The 12,119-nt window shown below is 51.9% G+C and overlaps 4 protein-coding genes across 4 annotated transcripts; 1 reads left to right on the top strand and 3 right to left on the bottom strand.

Annotated features, from left to right (window-relative positions):
• Nucleotides 1–322: 322 nt before the first annotated feature.
• BU24DRAFT_131145 (uncharacterized protein) lies at nucleotides 323–2,048 on the bottom strand. Its single transcript, XM_033521022.1, has 2 exons — nucleotides 2,017–2,048; nucleotides 323–1,966 (listed from the first exon to the last, which is right to left on the bottom strand). Exon 2 carries the CDS (start codon nucleotides 1,635–1,637, stop codon nucleotides 675–677), a length of 963 nt encoding a protein of 320 aa, XP_033388343.1. The 5' UTR covers nucleotides 1,638–1,966; nucleotides 2,017–2,048; the 3' UTR covers nucleotides 323–674.
• A 126-nt stretch (nucleotides 2,049–2,174) lies between these two features.
• Nucleotides 2,175–2,787, bottom strand: BU24DRAFT_459619 (uncharacterized protein; the record flags this gene model as incomplete). Its single annotated transcript, XM_033531741.1, has 2 exons — nucleotides 2,175–2,503; nucleotides 2,565–2,787. 2 exons carry the CDS (start codon nucleotides 2,785–2,787, stop codon nucleotides 2,175–2,177), a joined length of 552 nt encoding a protein of 183 aa, XP_033388342.1.
• A 401-nt stretch (nucleotides 2,788–3,188) lies between these two features.
• Nucleotides 3,189–4,401, top strand: BU24DRAFT_365783 (vesicle-associated membrane protein-like protein). Its single transcript, XM_033524285.1, has 2 exons — nucleotides 3,189–3,420; nucleotides 3,480–4,401. The coding sequence occupies exons 1-2, from the start codon at nucleotides 3,386–3,388 to the stop codon at nucleotides 4,180–4,182; spliced, it is 738 nt and encodes a 245-aa protein (XP_033388341.1). The 5' UTR covers nucleotides 3,189–3,385; the 3' UTR covers nucleotides 4,183–4,401.
• Nucleotides 4,402–4,889: 488 nt separating this feature from the next.
• BU24DRAFT_387191 (carbamoyl-phosphate synth) lies at nucleotides 4,890–10,880 on the bottom strand. Its single transcript, XM_033524957.1, has 3 exons — nucleotides 10,124–10,880; nucleotides 5,212–10,070; nucleotides 4,890–5,160 (listed from the first exon to the last, which is right to left on the bottom strand). The coding sequence occupies exons 1-3, from the start codon at nucleotides 10,734–10,736 to the stop codon at nucleotides 5,104–5,106; spliced, it is 5,529 nt and encodes a 1,842-aa protein (XP_033388340.1). The 5' UTR covers nucleotides 10,737–10,880; the 3' UTR covers nucleotides 4,890–5,103.
• Nucleotides 10,881–12,119: the final 1,239 nt, after the last annotated feature.

Below are 12,119 nucleotides of genomic sequence, written 5' to 3'. Positions count from 1 at the left end.
TCTAACAAGTAATGTGAATGATATTATGACAGAGATCAATCAGCAATTTCAGCATTTAGTCGGGGCGGACTCTTAACTCATACATTGCAGAAAATCGATCTCATTGATGTGTGGCACGCATAATCACACTAGTTCATCTACCAAATCCGTGCTACGGGGTGTTGTAATTGTGCTGGCATTCCCTCAGCCCATAATGCTTACTTACTAAGAGGAAAAAGGTGGACTATCTAGAATGACATGTCATAACTGCAAAATAAGCTTCTCGTGATGAGTGGACAGACAAAATGTATCATCTTATCTCTTATTTCTCAATTAAATACCACGTTCCAGCTAGGTACAATTCGAGGAAAAGAAGAGGCAATAAAGTAAAGTACGAAATGTTTTTCTAATGCCCGCCTAAACGTACTATACTACAATGTATTTTCAACCATACGTTGTTCCTTGCCAAAATATGTCAAGCCTGCATTCAATCTAATAAGGAGAAACAGTGGCATGTTAAACGATAAGTTACCGTGAGGGCCCTCAAGGGGTCAGGATGCGGTTTCACATCCCCCCGTCCGGTTTTTTTTGTTTTAATCCTATACTGAGGTGTAGTGATATCTACAGCACAGTTCAACGTGCCGAGCGATAAAAGAAAAGAAGGAGAATCGTCGACGATGAGAGAAAGAGAACCCTTAGATACTGCTCCTCAGCGGAACATGCGTCCGACCATCCCCCGCCAGGTCCTTGATCCTCGCCTCCAACCCCTCAGCCTCAGTCTTCAGCGTGAGCAGCTCGTCCCAGACGTCGTGGCTCGCGCCGAACTGATCAACCGCCTTGCTTTTGTTGCCATCGTCGGCGATGTGCTGGACGCAGTCTTCGAGGTTGTGCTCGACCCACGCCCAGGCAGCCTCCCACTGCATCCGCTTCTCCTGGTTCGTCCTCAGAGCTGCCTGGCTCCTCTGGAGCTCAGCCTCAATGCCCGCTGGATGCGGGTTTGCGGGTACGTTGGCGGGGAGAGAGCACCGGCGCCGGTAGACGGTGCCGCTTGGGAGTTGTCCCATCCGCGGCCCGAAGGTCGGGGACTGGGGGCTGAGGTCTGCGATTTGTGTTGATTGGGGTCGTCGGGTTCGCTGGCCTCGCTCGGGAGCGTATATGGATCTGTTCGCTTTTCGACTTTCTGATATGTGTCTTGTGCTGGTGGTTGTGGATGGGTGGTCGGGTTTTGGGTGTTGCTGTTGTGCTGGTGACGGAGGGCTCGGGCGATGATGTGCCATATTGTATCTGGGGAATCTGAAGACGCCATCTTCTTTGCTCTGATGCTCTAATTCGGTTTGGGGAAGTTTGAGCTCAGCCTGCTTCTCGACGAGTGCAGGAACGAGTAGGCGCTGGTCAATTGTAGAGTTGCAATTGGTTGTCATTGTCTGGAGCTCAGTAATAGGCAGTGTATTCAAACGATCGTTGGGGATATTCTCCTGGACCTTTATAATATGCAATGGTACAGGCGACAGCGAAGGTTGTAGAGGAGCTAGTGTTGACGGTGAGACTGGAGCCATGGTAGCGGACCGCGCGGGGGATTCCATCCAGGGTCTAAGTAGGTAGAGACTAAGCGCTTGTTTGATGCTTGCGGGGGATGCGTCACGCTTTAACCTGCTCATTCTGGTAGACCGGTGGTTTGTTGGTTTCAGGATTTCTTTGTGCTCCCGAAGCCGGTTGCCAACGGGGTCCAGTGGCAACTACGGTTCGGAATGTTTTATTGATAGCAGGTCTGATGTAATGAGACACTTTTCCAATTGGCTCCCGGGCGTTTTGACTGGGCGATGTTTCTTCGCAAACGCATTAAGCTTTGTTGGCTCTTTATCGTCTGCAGCGTAGACCTGCTGCATACAACGTTGAACATCTCGCTTTCGATTGGATACGGAAGGTCTTTCCAAAGCTAGCTTGCTCATGTTTTGTTATTTCTCCGTTCCCTTACGCATTATTGACTCTAAAGTGCAATCAGTAATTGGGTTCCGACAAATCAAAGTAGTGACTTACGTGAAGTTGGTCCTAAAATTCCCGCAGCATTCCAAAGGCATCTGACCCTGCCAGAGACAACACTAAAGTGAGGCAAGCGGGATTAAGGATTGCAACACTGCCTCTCTGTCCATCCATCAAACCTCGTAGGTTCATTCACACGATAGCGTCTGTGTCCTCTATTCGCTCTCGTCATCACTCGCATCGCTCTCCTCAACCACCATCTCCTCGTCTTCCCTCCTCTTACTAGCCGCAGCCGCCCTCACGATGTCAGACACGCCAACCGTGTCCTCACCGCCTTGAGCGCGAAGAATAATGTCCTTAGCCCGTCTTATTATCTCCTCCTCCGCATGCCTAATCGTCGCAGAGACCCTGACAACCCTAATTACAACCGGTATACCTAGCTTGCCTAGCTCAGTCATGTTCGTCAGAGCAGCCCACGCCATCTGGTAATGCGCCTGCGGACATCTGACGATCGAGGTGGAGGTGGCTGTAGAATGATAATTGACTGTTTGACATGTTGTTAGCTTTGTCTTGCACTTCGCAGAAAATTGGTTGTGAATCCGTACTTTTCAGACCTTGTCCTACCATGCCCATTCCGTAGTCTCCGAAGAGTTCGGTGACTGCCTGTCTTATCGCCTGGTATAGTGCCCTGCTGTCGAATTTGTCTGGCGTTGGGCGGTGGAACTGGATGAGTTGTGGGACGGCATCGTGGGATGGATGTTTCTGGTCGGACGACGGTTCTGGGTACAGATAGTTCACTATCAGGTAGCGGTACTTGACGCGAACCATTGCGACAATTCGAGGTGAGGTCTAGTCGACTGAGGGTGGGCAGATGTTGAGTTGTCGTGAATTGACTCAGGTGCGTGGGTCTGCAGTGAAATGGCAGGGTAATGAGACATCAAACGATAAGACTCATACTCAATGCTCATACTCTTCAGACACTGACGCATATAGATGCTACAAAGCCAGCGGTGAAGGGTAAAGCTGTGCAGCGTCGTGCGCCGTGGTAACACACACAGTAGAGTATCGTAGGACGCGAGAAAGATCTCAAAATCTCAGCCCTATGAGATCGGTCGCGCGGGACTGTCTGTCGCATTAATTAAATCCTTCGCGGGTCTTGGCATCTGCCCGGTGACGTTGCCCCTTCTCTTTGTACGAGTACGAACAACAACCACCACATCACGACTACACTCTCTCTATCAACAACACTCACGATACCCCATTCTCACGCTCTCATCCTCAACTGCACACCCACGTCCCAGACAACAAAGCATCAGATCTCCAACCCGATCCCACGAAACACAGACACCCCCCGAACCTCTCCCCCGAGAAATACACCGGCCGTCCGTCAGAAACCCAGGCACCACCACCACACCCATCATCCACAATGGCCTCCTCCTCAACATCCACGCCTCTCCTCTAGTACCTCTCCCCCTCTCCCCTCTCCCCCCTCAAACCCTCCAACTAACCACCCCCTCCAGCGCCTGTATAGCCCACAACACGACCATCCTAACCGAACACACCACCTCCGCCTCCTCAGCCAGCTCCTCCCTCCCGTCGCTCATCCTCCCCAAGATCAGCCACACCTCCCCCCAGAAACTCACCTACACCCACGGCGACCACTACATCCACTACATCGCATCCGCGCCCTCTGAGCACCCGTCTTCCCAGTCCTCCGCCGGCGGCCTCACCTTCCTGACCGTCGCGGACGCCTCGCTCGGCCGCCGCATCCCCTTCGGCTTCCTCGTGACGCTGCAGAAGAAGTTCCTCGAGGAGTACGACCCCGCGACTACGGACTTCGCCGCGCTGCCGAGTTATGGCGCCGCGAGCTTTAATGCGCGGATGAAGGCGCTGATGGTGGAGCAGGGGGGCACGGAGGCGGGCCAGAAGGACGCGCTGAGGACGGCGCAGAGGGAGATCGAGGGCGTGAGGGAGATTATGACGGAGAATATTGAGAGGGTGCTTGAGAGGGGGGAGAGGATCGATTTGCTGGTTGATAAGACGGATCGGTTGGGGAGCAATGCGAGGGACTTTAGGGTGAGGAGTCGTGGGCTTAGGAGGAGGATGTGGTGGAAGAATGTTAAGCTTATGGTGCTGTTGGCGCTCGTGGTTATCTTCTTGGTCTATCTGTTCGTCGGGTTTGGATGCGGGCTGCCCGGCTGGAGCAGGTGCTTGCGCCATTGAGTTCTTTGGCACTCGCCAGTCCTTGTTTCTGAGCCATGCTTCAAGAGCACATCAAGCAAGCAGTACGATGTTTTGAAGTGGAGAGGTCACGATTGTTCTGATTGATTCCTCACATGTGTAATAATAGGCAGCGATTCATACTCGTAGTAAGCAACAACATATCAAGGCGTCTGGAGTATATATTTAAACCAGAGGCCCGAACATGCATATGCACATGTCATTGAATTCCGTCCTGCTTCGTATAAAAAACATCTGATATCTCCAATCCCACATCACCGTGGGACGTGCATTCTTTTCCATGTCATACTCATAGACCAATGTTGGTCATTCCCTTCCGACGCTTTCCTATGCAACAATGTATATGGCCTAATAGGCACAAATCGGGAAACAAGAGAAAGAAGCCTGAAAGGCTCGTAATGAAAAAAGGACGCCAACCGGTAGCGTCCCAGACGATTTGCTCATGGAATATCGTCATACCCGAAGATTCCCAGACCCTAAAATGCTTTAGACAAATCCCAATGCTTCCCAAACCGGGTATTAGAGGAACGCCCCACCCACCAAATGCGTCCGTGCACTCCCGCAAAAAACCCAAAACGACCAAACCGAGAAAAGAAAAATTGAAATAGCTTCCCCCAAACGGGGAATGGAAAAAAATGAAGTAAATAGTAGGTCGTAAAACGTAATGGTACACCGTTAGAACCCACATTGACGCCGGTCTAATGCTTTTTGGTGGGACTGTTGACTCCAGTCCTCTCTATGCTAAATGACGACGCTTTCTAATATGTAAAAAATGAATGATGAAAAGCTTTTGTTCCACTTCGGTCTGTTTTCCAACAATGTAGATCTTTGAACGCCGAAATAGAATCGCAGTCTGGGTTGACACAAAGGAATAAATGAACGCCGAGGGTATTTACGTTGAGCTTAGTTAGCCATAACCATCGCCAACAGCGCCATACGTGTGTACAATCCGTATCTCATCTGGAATGATATGTTAGAGGATGTATCGTCTTTAAAGATTGGAATACTCACCTGTCTGAAGTATGCTGCACGAGGATCAAAGTCCAACTCCTCGTGAATCTCGTTGTTTCTGGGCAGAGGGTGCATAACGATCATATTGGCCTTTGCGCCCTTCATGACACGGTTGTCCACCACGAAGGCGTCCTTGACGGCCTCATACTTGGCAACGTCGGGGAAGCGCTCCTTCTGTACACGAGTGCAGTACAGAACGTCCGACTTGGCAACGATCTCGGGCGTAAGCTCGTGCGAGACGACCGACAATTGGTTGCGAGACTTCAAAGCCTCAGTGACGGACTCGGGCATGCGAAGAGACTCAGGAGACACTAGCTGGATGGTGACATCGTAGTGCTTGAGAAGCTCGCAGAGAGAGTGCACCGTGCGTCCATACTTGAGGTCACCAACGAAGGTGATGGTGAGGCCGTTGACGGTACCAAGCTCCTCACGGATCGTGAAGATGTCGAGGAGAGCCTGAGTGGGGTGCTCGCGGCTACCATTTCCAGCATTGAGGACTGGAACGTTCGAGAACTTCGTAGCAATGTCGATAGACTCCTCAGCAGGGTGACGGAGGACGATGGCATCGCCATAGCAGCCGAGGGTGCGGATGGTGTCAGCAATCGACTCGCCCTTCTTGGTCGAAGACACATTCTCGTTCACGACGACAACCTCACCACCCAAGCGCTTCATGGCAGTATCGAAAGAAGCGGATGTGCGCGTAGATGGCTCGAAGAACATGGTGCAGAGAACCTTGCCCTTGAGGATGTCCAAGCATCCCTGGCGTTGGGCACCAAGTCTCATCTCCTGGGCGATTGTGAACAGAAGATGGAGATCGGCACGAGTGAACTGGCCGACTGAGGTAATGTGCTTCCTCTTGAAGGGTGACTTGGCCAACAGCTGGCTGAGCGAGAGCGAACCGTGGAGGTTGGACAGCTGTGAGTGTTGCTCGCGAGATCCAGGAGCAGGGAAAAATTCTTGGTAGTCGACCTTGCTGATCTCCAGATCGTAGTGTCGGGCGATAGCCTCAATCAAGAGCTTAGCGTTCTTGACGTTGGTGACCAGAGGAGTCTGGTAGTCAACAGCCATACGCCTAGTGCGGTAACCTCTGCTCATGTAGTTCGCCGGTCGTCGGAAACGGTTGCTGGATGGCAAGTTGATGTACAAGTCGATGAGGTTGTTAGACAAATGCTGGGTCAGAGAGTACTCTGGCTTCTGCTCATCCTGATCCTCGTTCGGAAGGGCTTCCAAGAACTTAACGGGAATACCGTGTTCTTGAATGTAATCCGCAGTTCCGGCTGTAGCAAACAGGTTGTAACCCATCTTGTGAAGGCGCTCAATGGAAGGCAGCATCTCGAGCTTATCCTTGAAGGATCCGATAGAGAGCAAGATGTTCTTCTTTGGCAGACGGAAACCAGTGGCGACGAGACCCTTGATGTAGGCCTCGTACTTCGTTCGACCGAAGCAAGCAACTTCACCAGTAGAAGCCATCTCAACACCAAGAACAGGGTCGGCGCCGGAGAGACGAGAGAAGGAGAACTGAGGCACCTTGACACCGACGTAATCGGCGGGAATATTGACAGGTGGGTATTCATTGACGGGAAGTCCGGCCATAGCCTTCGTGGCCATCTCGATGAGATCGACACCCATGGTCTTGGAGACGAAGGGGAAAGACCTGGAGGCTCGAACGTTACACTCAATGACCTTGATCTCATTGTCCTTGGCAATGAACTGAATGTTGTATGGACCAGTGATGTTCAGTGCGTTACCAATCTTGCGGGTGGCATCCTCGATCTGTCGAACAGTCTCGGGGTCGAGATCCTGGGGAGGGAGGATCAAGGTTGCGTCACCAGAGTGAACACCAGCGTTCTCAACATGCTCAGAGATGAAGTGACCGATCATCTGTCCATTGCGAGCGACAGCGTCCATCTCAATCTCCTTGGCGTTCTCGATGTACTTGGTGATGACTACAGGGTGGTCCCGGGAGACATCGGCTGCTTGTTGCAGGTAGTTGGCCAAGTCGTCACGCGAGTAGACTGTGTTCATGGCAGCGCCAGAGAGGACGTAGGAAGGACGGACGAGCACGGGATAGGAGACCTTCTCGCAGAACTCCGTAGCCTCATCGATACTTGTGAGCTCCTTCCATGCGGGCTGATCGACGGAGATGCGGTCAAGCATACGAGAGAATTTGTAACGGTTCTCAGCGGTGTCAATCATCTCAGGAGAAGTACCGAGAATCTTGACGTTCATTCGGTGGAGTGGTAGTGCAATGTTGTTTGGAGTCTGGCCACCCATGGAAATGATGACACCGCTGGAGTTCTCCAAAGAGTAGATGTCCAAGACAGTCTCCAGACTGATGTTCTCGAAGTAGAGACGATCAGCCTCGTCGTAATCGGTACTCACGGTCTCAGGGTTGTAGTTGACCATGACAGTCTTGAAACCCTGCTCGCGCAAAGTCCTAATGGCGCGGACGGAGCACCAATCGAACTCGACGGAAGAACCAATACGGTACACACCGGAGCCCAAGACCATAACACCACGATCGTTGAAGTTGATATCATTCTCCGTGCCGTTGTAAGTCAAATACAGGTAATTGGTTTTAGCTGGGTACTCCGCAGCGACTGTATCGATCTGCTTGACTACAGGGAAGATACCAGCATCAACCCTGGCTCGGCGGACAGCAAGCTCGTTGGTCTCCCAGAACTTGGCAAGCTGGCGATCAGAGTAACCGAGCTGCTTGGCCCTCTTGATCAGAGGTGCAGTGATGGTTGCAGTGTTGTAGTTGGACATCTGCTTCTCGAAGTTGCTGAGACCCTTTAGGCGGCTGAGGAACCATTTGTCGATCTTGGTCATCTCCCAGATCTTGTCAACACTGTAGCCAGACTTCATGGCATTGGCAATAGCGAACAGACGTTGGTCAGATGGGGTCTGGAGCTCCTGGTCAATACCCATGAGCGCAGCTGTCTCGTTAAATCCAAGGTTGTTGACATCGATGGCCCGGATGGCCTTCTGAATTGCTTCTTCGAATGTTCGTCCGATGCTCATGACTTCACCGACACTCTTCATGGAGGATCCGAGCAGCGTCGAGACGCGAAGGAATTTCTTCAAGTCCCAGCGGGGAATCTTGACGACGACATAGTCGAGGGAAGGCTCGAAGCAAGCGCAAGTGACGCGAGTCACCGAGTTGGAGATCTCGTTCAAGGGAATGCCCAAACCAAGCTTGGCGGCAACGAAAGCCAGAGGGTAACCAGTAGCCTTGGAAGCCAATGCAGAGGATCGAGAGAGACGGGCATTGACCTCGATAATGCAGTACTCGCGGGAGAAGGGGTTAAGGGCGTACTGAATGTTGCATTCACCGACGACTCCGAGATGGCGGATAACATTGACAGCCGTAGTTCGGAGCATGTTGTAGTCTTCATCGGAAAGGGTCTGAGATGGTGCGACAACAATGGAATCTCCCGTGTGGATACCGAGTGGATCAAAGTTCTCCATGTTGCAGACAGTGATGCAGTTGTCACGTGCATCTCGGACAACTTCGTACTCGATTTCCTTCCAGCCCTTCATACTCCTCTCAATGAGGACCTGGGGACTGGCAGCGAAGGCCTTGTTGCAAAGATCGAGCAATTGGGCCTCGTTGTCGGCAAATCCACTTCCAAGGCCACCAAGGGCATAGGCGGCTCGGACAATGACAGGGAAGCCAATGTCTTTCACGACGTGCATAGCTTCCTCCACATTGTTGGCAGAGGCGGACTTGGCACACTTCTCGCCGATGGATTCCATGCTACGGGCGAAGAGCTCACGATCCTCGGTGGTGATGATCGTATCGATGGGAGTACCGAGCACCTTGACGCCCAGACCCTCGAATTCGTCCTTGAGCTGGATTCCGACCTGCAGAGCGGTCTGACCTCCGAAGGTGACGTAGATACCATCGGGACGCTCCTTTTGGATGACCTTGCGGACAAAGTCGGCAGTGACAGGCAAGAAATAGACCTTGTCAGCAAGACCCTTGGAAGTCTGAATGGTCGCAATGTTGGGGTTGATGAGGATCGTGTATATGCCCTCCTCCTTCAGGGCCTTGATGGCTTGACTACCGGAGTAGTCGAACTCGCCGGCTTGACCAATGCTCAAACCTCCACTGCCAAGAACAAGAACCTTCTTCACGTGAACGCGAGGAGCCAACTGCTTGTTCTCTTCGGCGGTTCCGCCAGGGAACTTGACGGGCTTGGAAAGGACATCGGGGGTCTTGATAGCGTCCACGATGGTGTCAATGAAGACATTGAACAGATACTCAGTGTCTCGGGGTCCGGGAGTGTGCTCGGGGTGGAATTGGACACTGAAGTAAGGTCGGTGCACGTGGCGGATACCCTCGTTGCTTCCATCGTTGGAGTTGACGAAAAGCTCCTCCCAGCCGTTGGGGAGGGTCTTGGAATCGACCGCGTAACCGTGGTTTTGAGAGGTAATGTGGCATCGACCAGAGATCAAGCTGGTACACGGGATGTTGTGACCACGGTTACCAAACTTCATCTTGAGGGTGTCGGCACCAGCAGCTCTAGCAAGCAGCTGATGACCCAAGCAGATACCGAAGATGGGGGTTCTAGCCTCATCCATAGCTGCCCTGATGTGGTTCACTGTGGATTCCATCATGGCAGGGTCACCGGGACCGTTGGAAATGAAGAGACCGTCGTATTCTTTGCCAGCAAGCTTGGGGAAGTCATAGTCCCAGGGCACGACCTGGACTTCGACGCCCCTTCGGACGAGACATCTCAATTGGTTGTATTTGAGACCAACGTCAACACAGACGACGCGGACAGGGCGACCGGAAGGATGCTGGAGAGCAGTGGCGGGGTCGGGAGAATAGATCTTGGGCTCCTTGATAGACACTATTTTTGCATTAGCACGCTGAGCCTTGTATTTCTTTCAATTCGTATCTTACCTTCTGCTACCAAGTTCTTCTTGTTGGGATCAACCCAGTCGATCTGCTCGAATTGAGGTCGCCAGTCCTCCTCGACGGTCTCCTCGACGTTCTCAACGTCGTCTGCACCGTTGGTCAATGCCTTGGAGACTGGCGCAGGTGCGGGAGCAGTCCTCCTAAGCAAACGACCAAGCATGCTTCCTTCCTCTCGGATACGCTTGGTGAGAGCTCGGGTGTCAACACCAGTGATGGCAGGAACGCCCTGCTCCTTGAGCCAGGTTCCGAGAGAAGATGTGGCGAGGTAGTGGGAGTAGTCCTCGTTTGAGTAGGAGGCCACCACGAGACCTGCGATGTGTATTTGCTCGGACTCGAAGTGTGCTGGGAGGTCCTTGAGCAGGGCATCCCGCTCTTCCCTCGAAGGCACACCATAGTTGCCGACGAGAGGGAAAGTGATGACGAGGATCTGCCCTCTGTAGGAGGGGTCGGTTATGGATTCAGGATAACCGACCATACCGGTCTGGAAGACCAATTCTCCTGCAATGCTCTTGTCTGCTCCAAAGCTCTGACCGAAGCAGACATGGCCATCTTGCAGCTCGAGGGCCATGTTATCCTCGCTGGAAGTGTGGGGTGCCATGTTTGAATGGTAGAAGTGGTTTTGGGATTGGTAGACAGCTCGAGGGCCTTTTCAAGCCTTTGAGAGTCGAGTCTGTCAGACAATTGCTGAGGAGAAAGAAAAGAGAGAAGGAAGGGAGAAGAAACGAGGGTCGGAATTTTTTTCAATAGCTGGGGGAAAAAAAATTATAGGATGTTGGTGGTGAACGAATCGAAAACTCGGCACTAGCGCGGGGTCGTTCGGATCGGTGGGATTGGAGGGTGTGATTGGCTGGAGAATTGGTTCGCCTGGCCGCCGGCTCTTTCACAGACGAGGAGCAAATAGTTACAGCACAGGAATTATAGAAGAAAGATGAAGATATGATTGATATCCTCGTAGGGTATAAGACAGTACAAAGTTCTTAAGCAGGCGGGTAGTGTGTGTTTCATAGTCTATAAGTACCTAGGCACCTAGGTATGTATGAGTAGGTGGGTTGAAGAACTGAGAGTAGTGGTTAAAGTGCACATACACACACCCCTCACCTATTGATTCACTGAACCTCCCTCTATCATAATCATTCAGCTCATGGTATCAAAGCTACCACCGTCATTGGAGAGATGAATTAGTTCATCGTCGCATTGCTACGGACTGAACTGATGCTGTTATTGCTATTGGATACTCGAGAAATAACTTCAGTATACGGTGTAGAGCAACCTGAGTGTACTGTGTATGTAAGTATTTGGAGTTGGAGGTCGCTTCCTGCGTCATGCCTGTCCATGCGTGCCCTGTCTGCAAGCGAGCCCTTACCTAGTCCAGGCTAGCGCAAGAACGAAAAGACAAGGATCTGCAGCCAACCAATGGAAGCGGCATGATCAGCTCGAGGATGTCGAGATTGATTGTCCTCCAACCTTTTTCTCAAGATTACGAGGGATCCTCGAGGTTCTCTGCTGCCCACTCCACCCTACAGGTAATATGTATGGAGGACCATTCCCATCAATTTCTCACCTCCAAATCCATCTCCAGCTCCAAGAGATCCCCATAAGCTGGGTCGATCGTCTCGCCTGTCTGCCTGCGACCAGGCGCATGAGGCTTTTTACTACCACCAAATCCCGCAGTCCATCTCTGCGCGATATCTGTTCCCGACACCCAGCAGCAGCCTCGACAAAGAATTGCCCTGTCTGTTCTTCGTATGCTGACAACAGGGGGGAGGGAATTATGTAGGTTACGAGTACGGAGTCGGTAGGTAGGCGAAGGTGTAAGTACCTATAGAGTATGGGGGTCAGAAAATAAAACTTTAATGCCCGTTGATGCAGGAAGGCAAACTGCTTCAATATACGGGTCCGGTAAGCCCCTCCTTTCGAGTCCTCTAACAAAAAGAAAGGTCAGCGTGGAAGCTGGCACATGTCAGATTCTTTGCATTGCACA

This window comes from Aaosphaeria arxii (genome assembly GCF_010015735.1).
Source record: "Aaosphaeria arxii CBS 175.79 unplaced genomic scaffold BU24scaffold_2, whole genome shotgun sequence".
Lineage (NCBI taxonomy): Eukaryota > Fungi > Ascomycota > Dothideomycetes > Pleosporales > Aaosphaeria > Aaosphaeria arxii.
The sequence above is the reverse complement of the archived record's forward strand: the minus strand, read 5'-3'. Positions and strand labels throughout refer to the sequence as shown.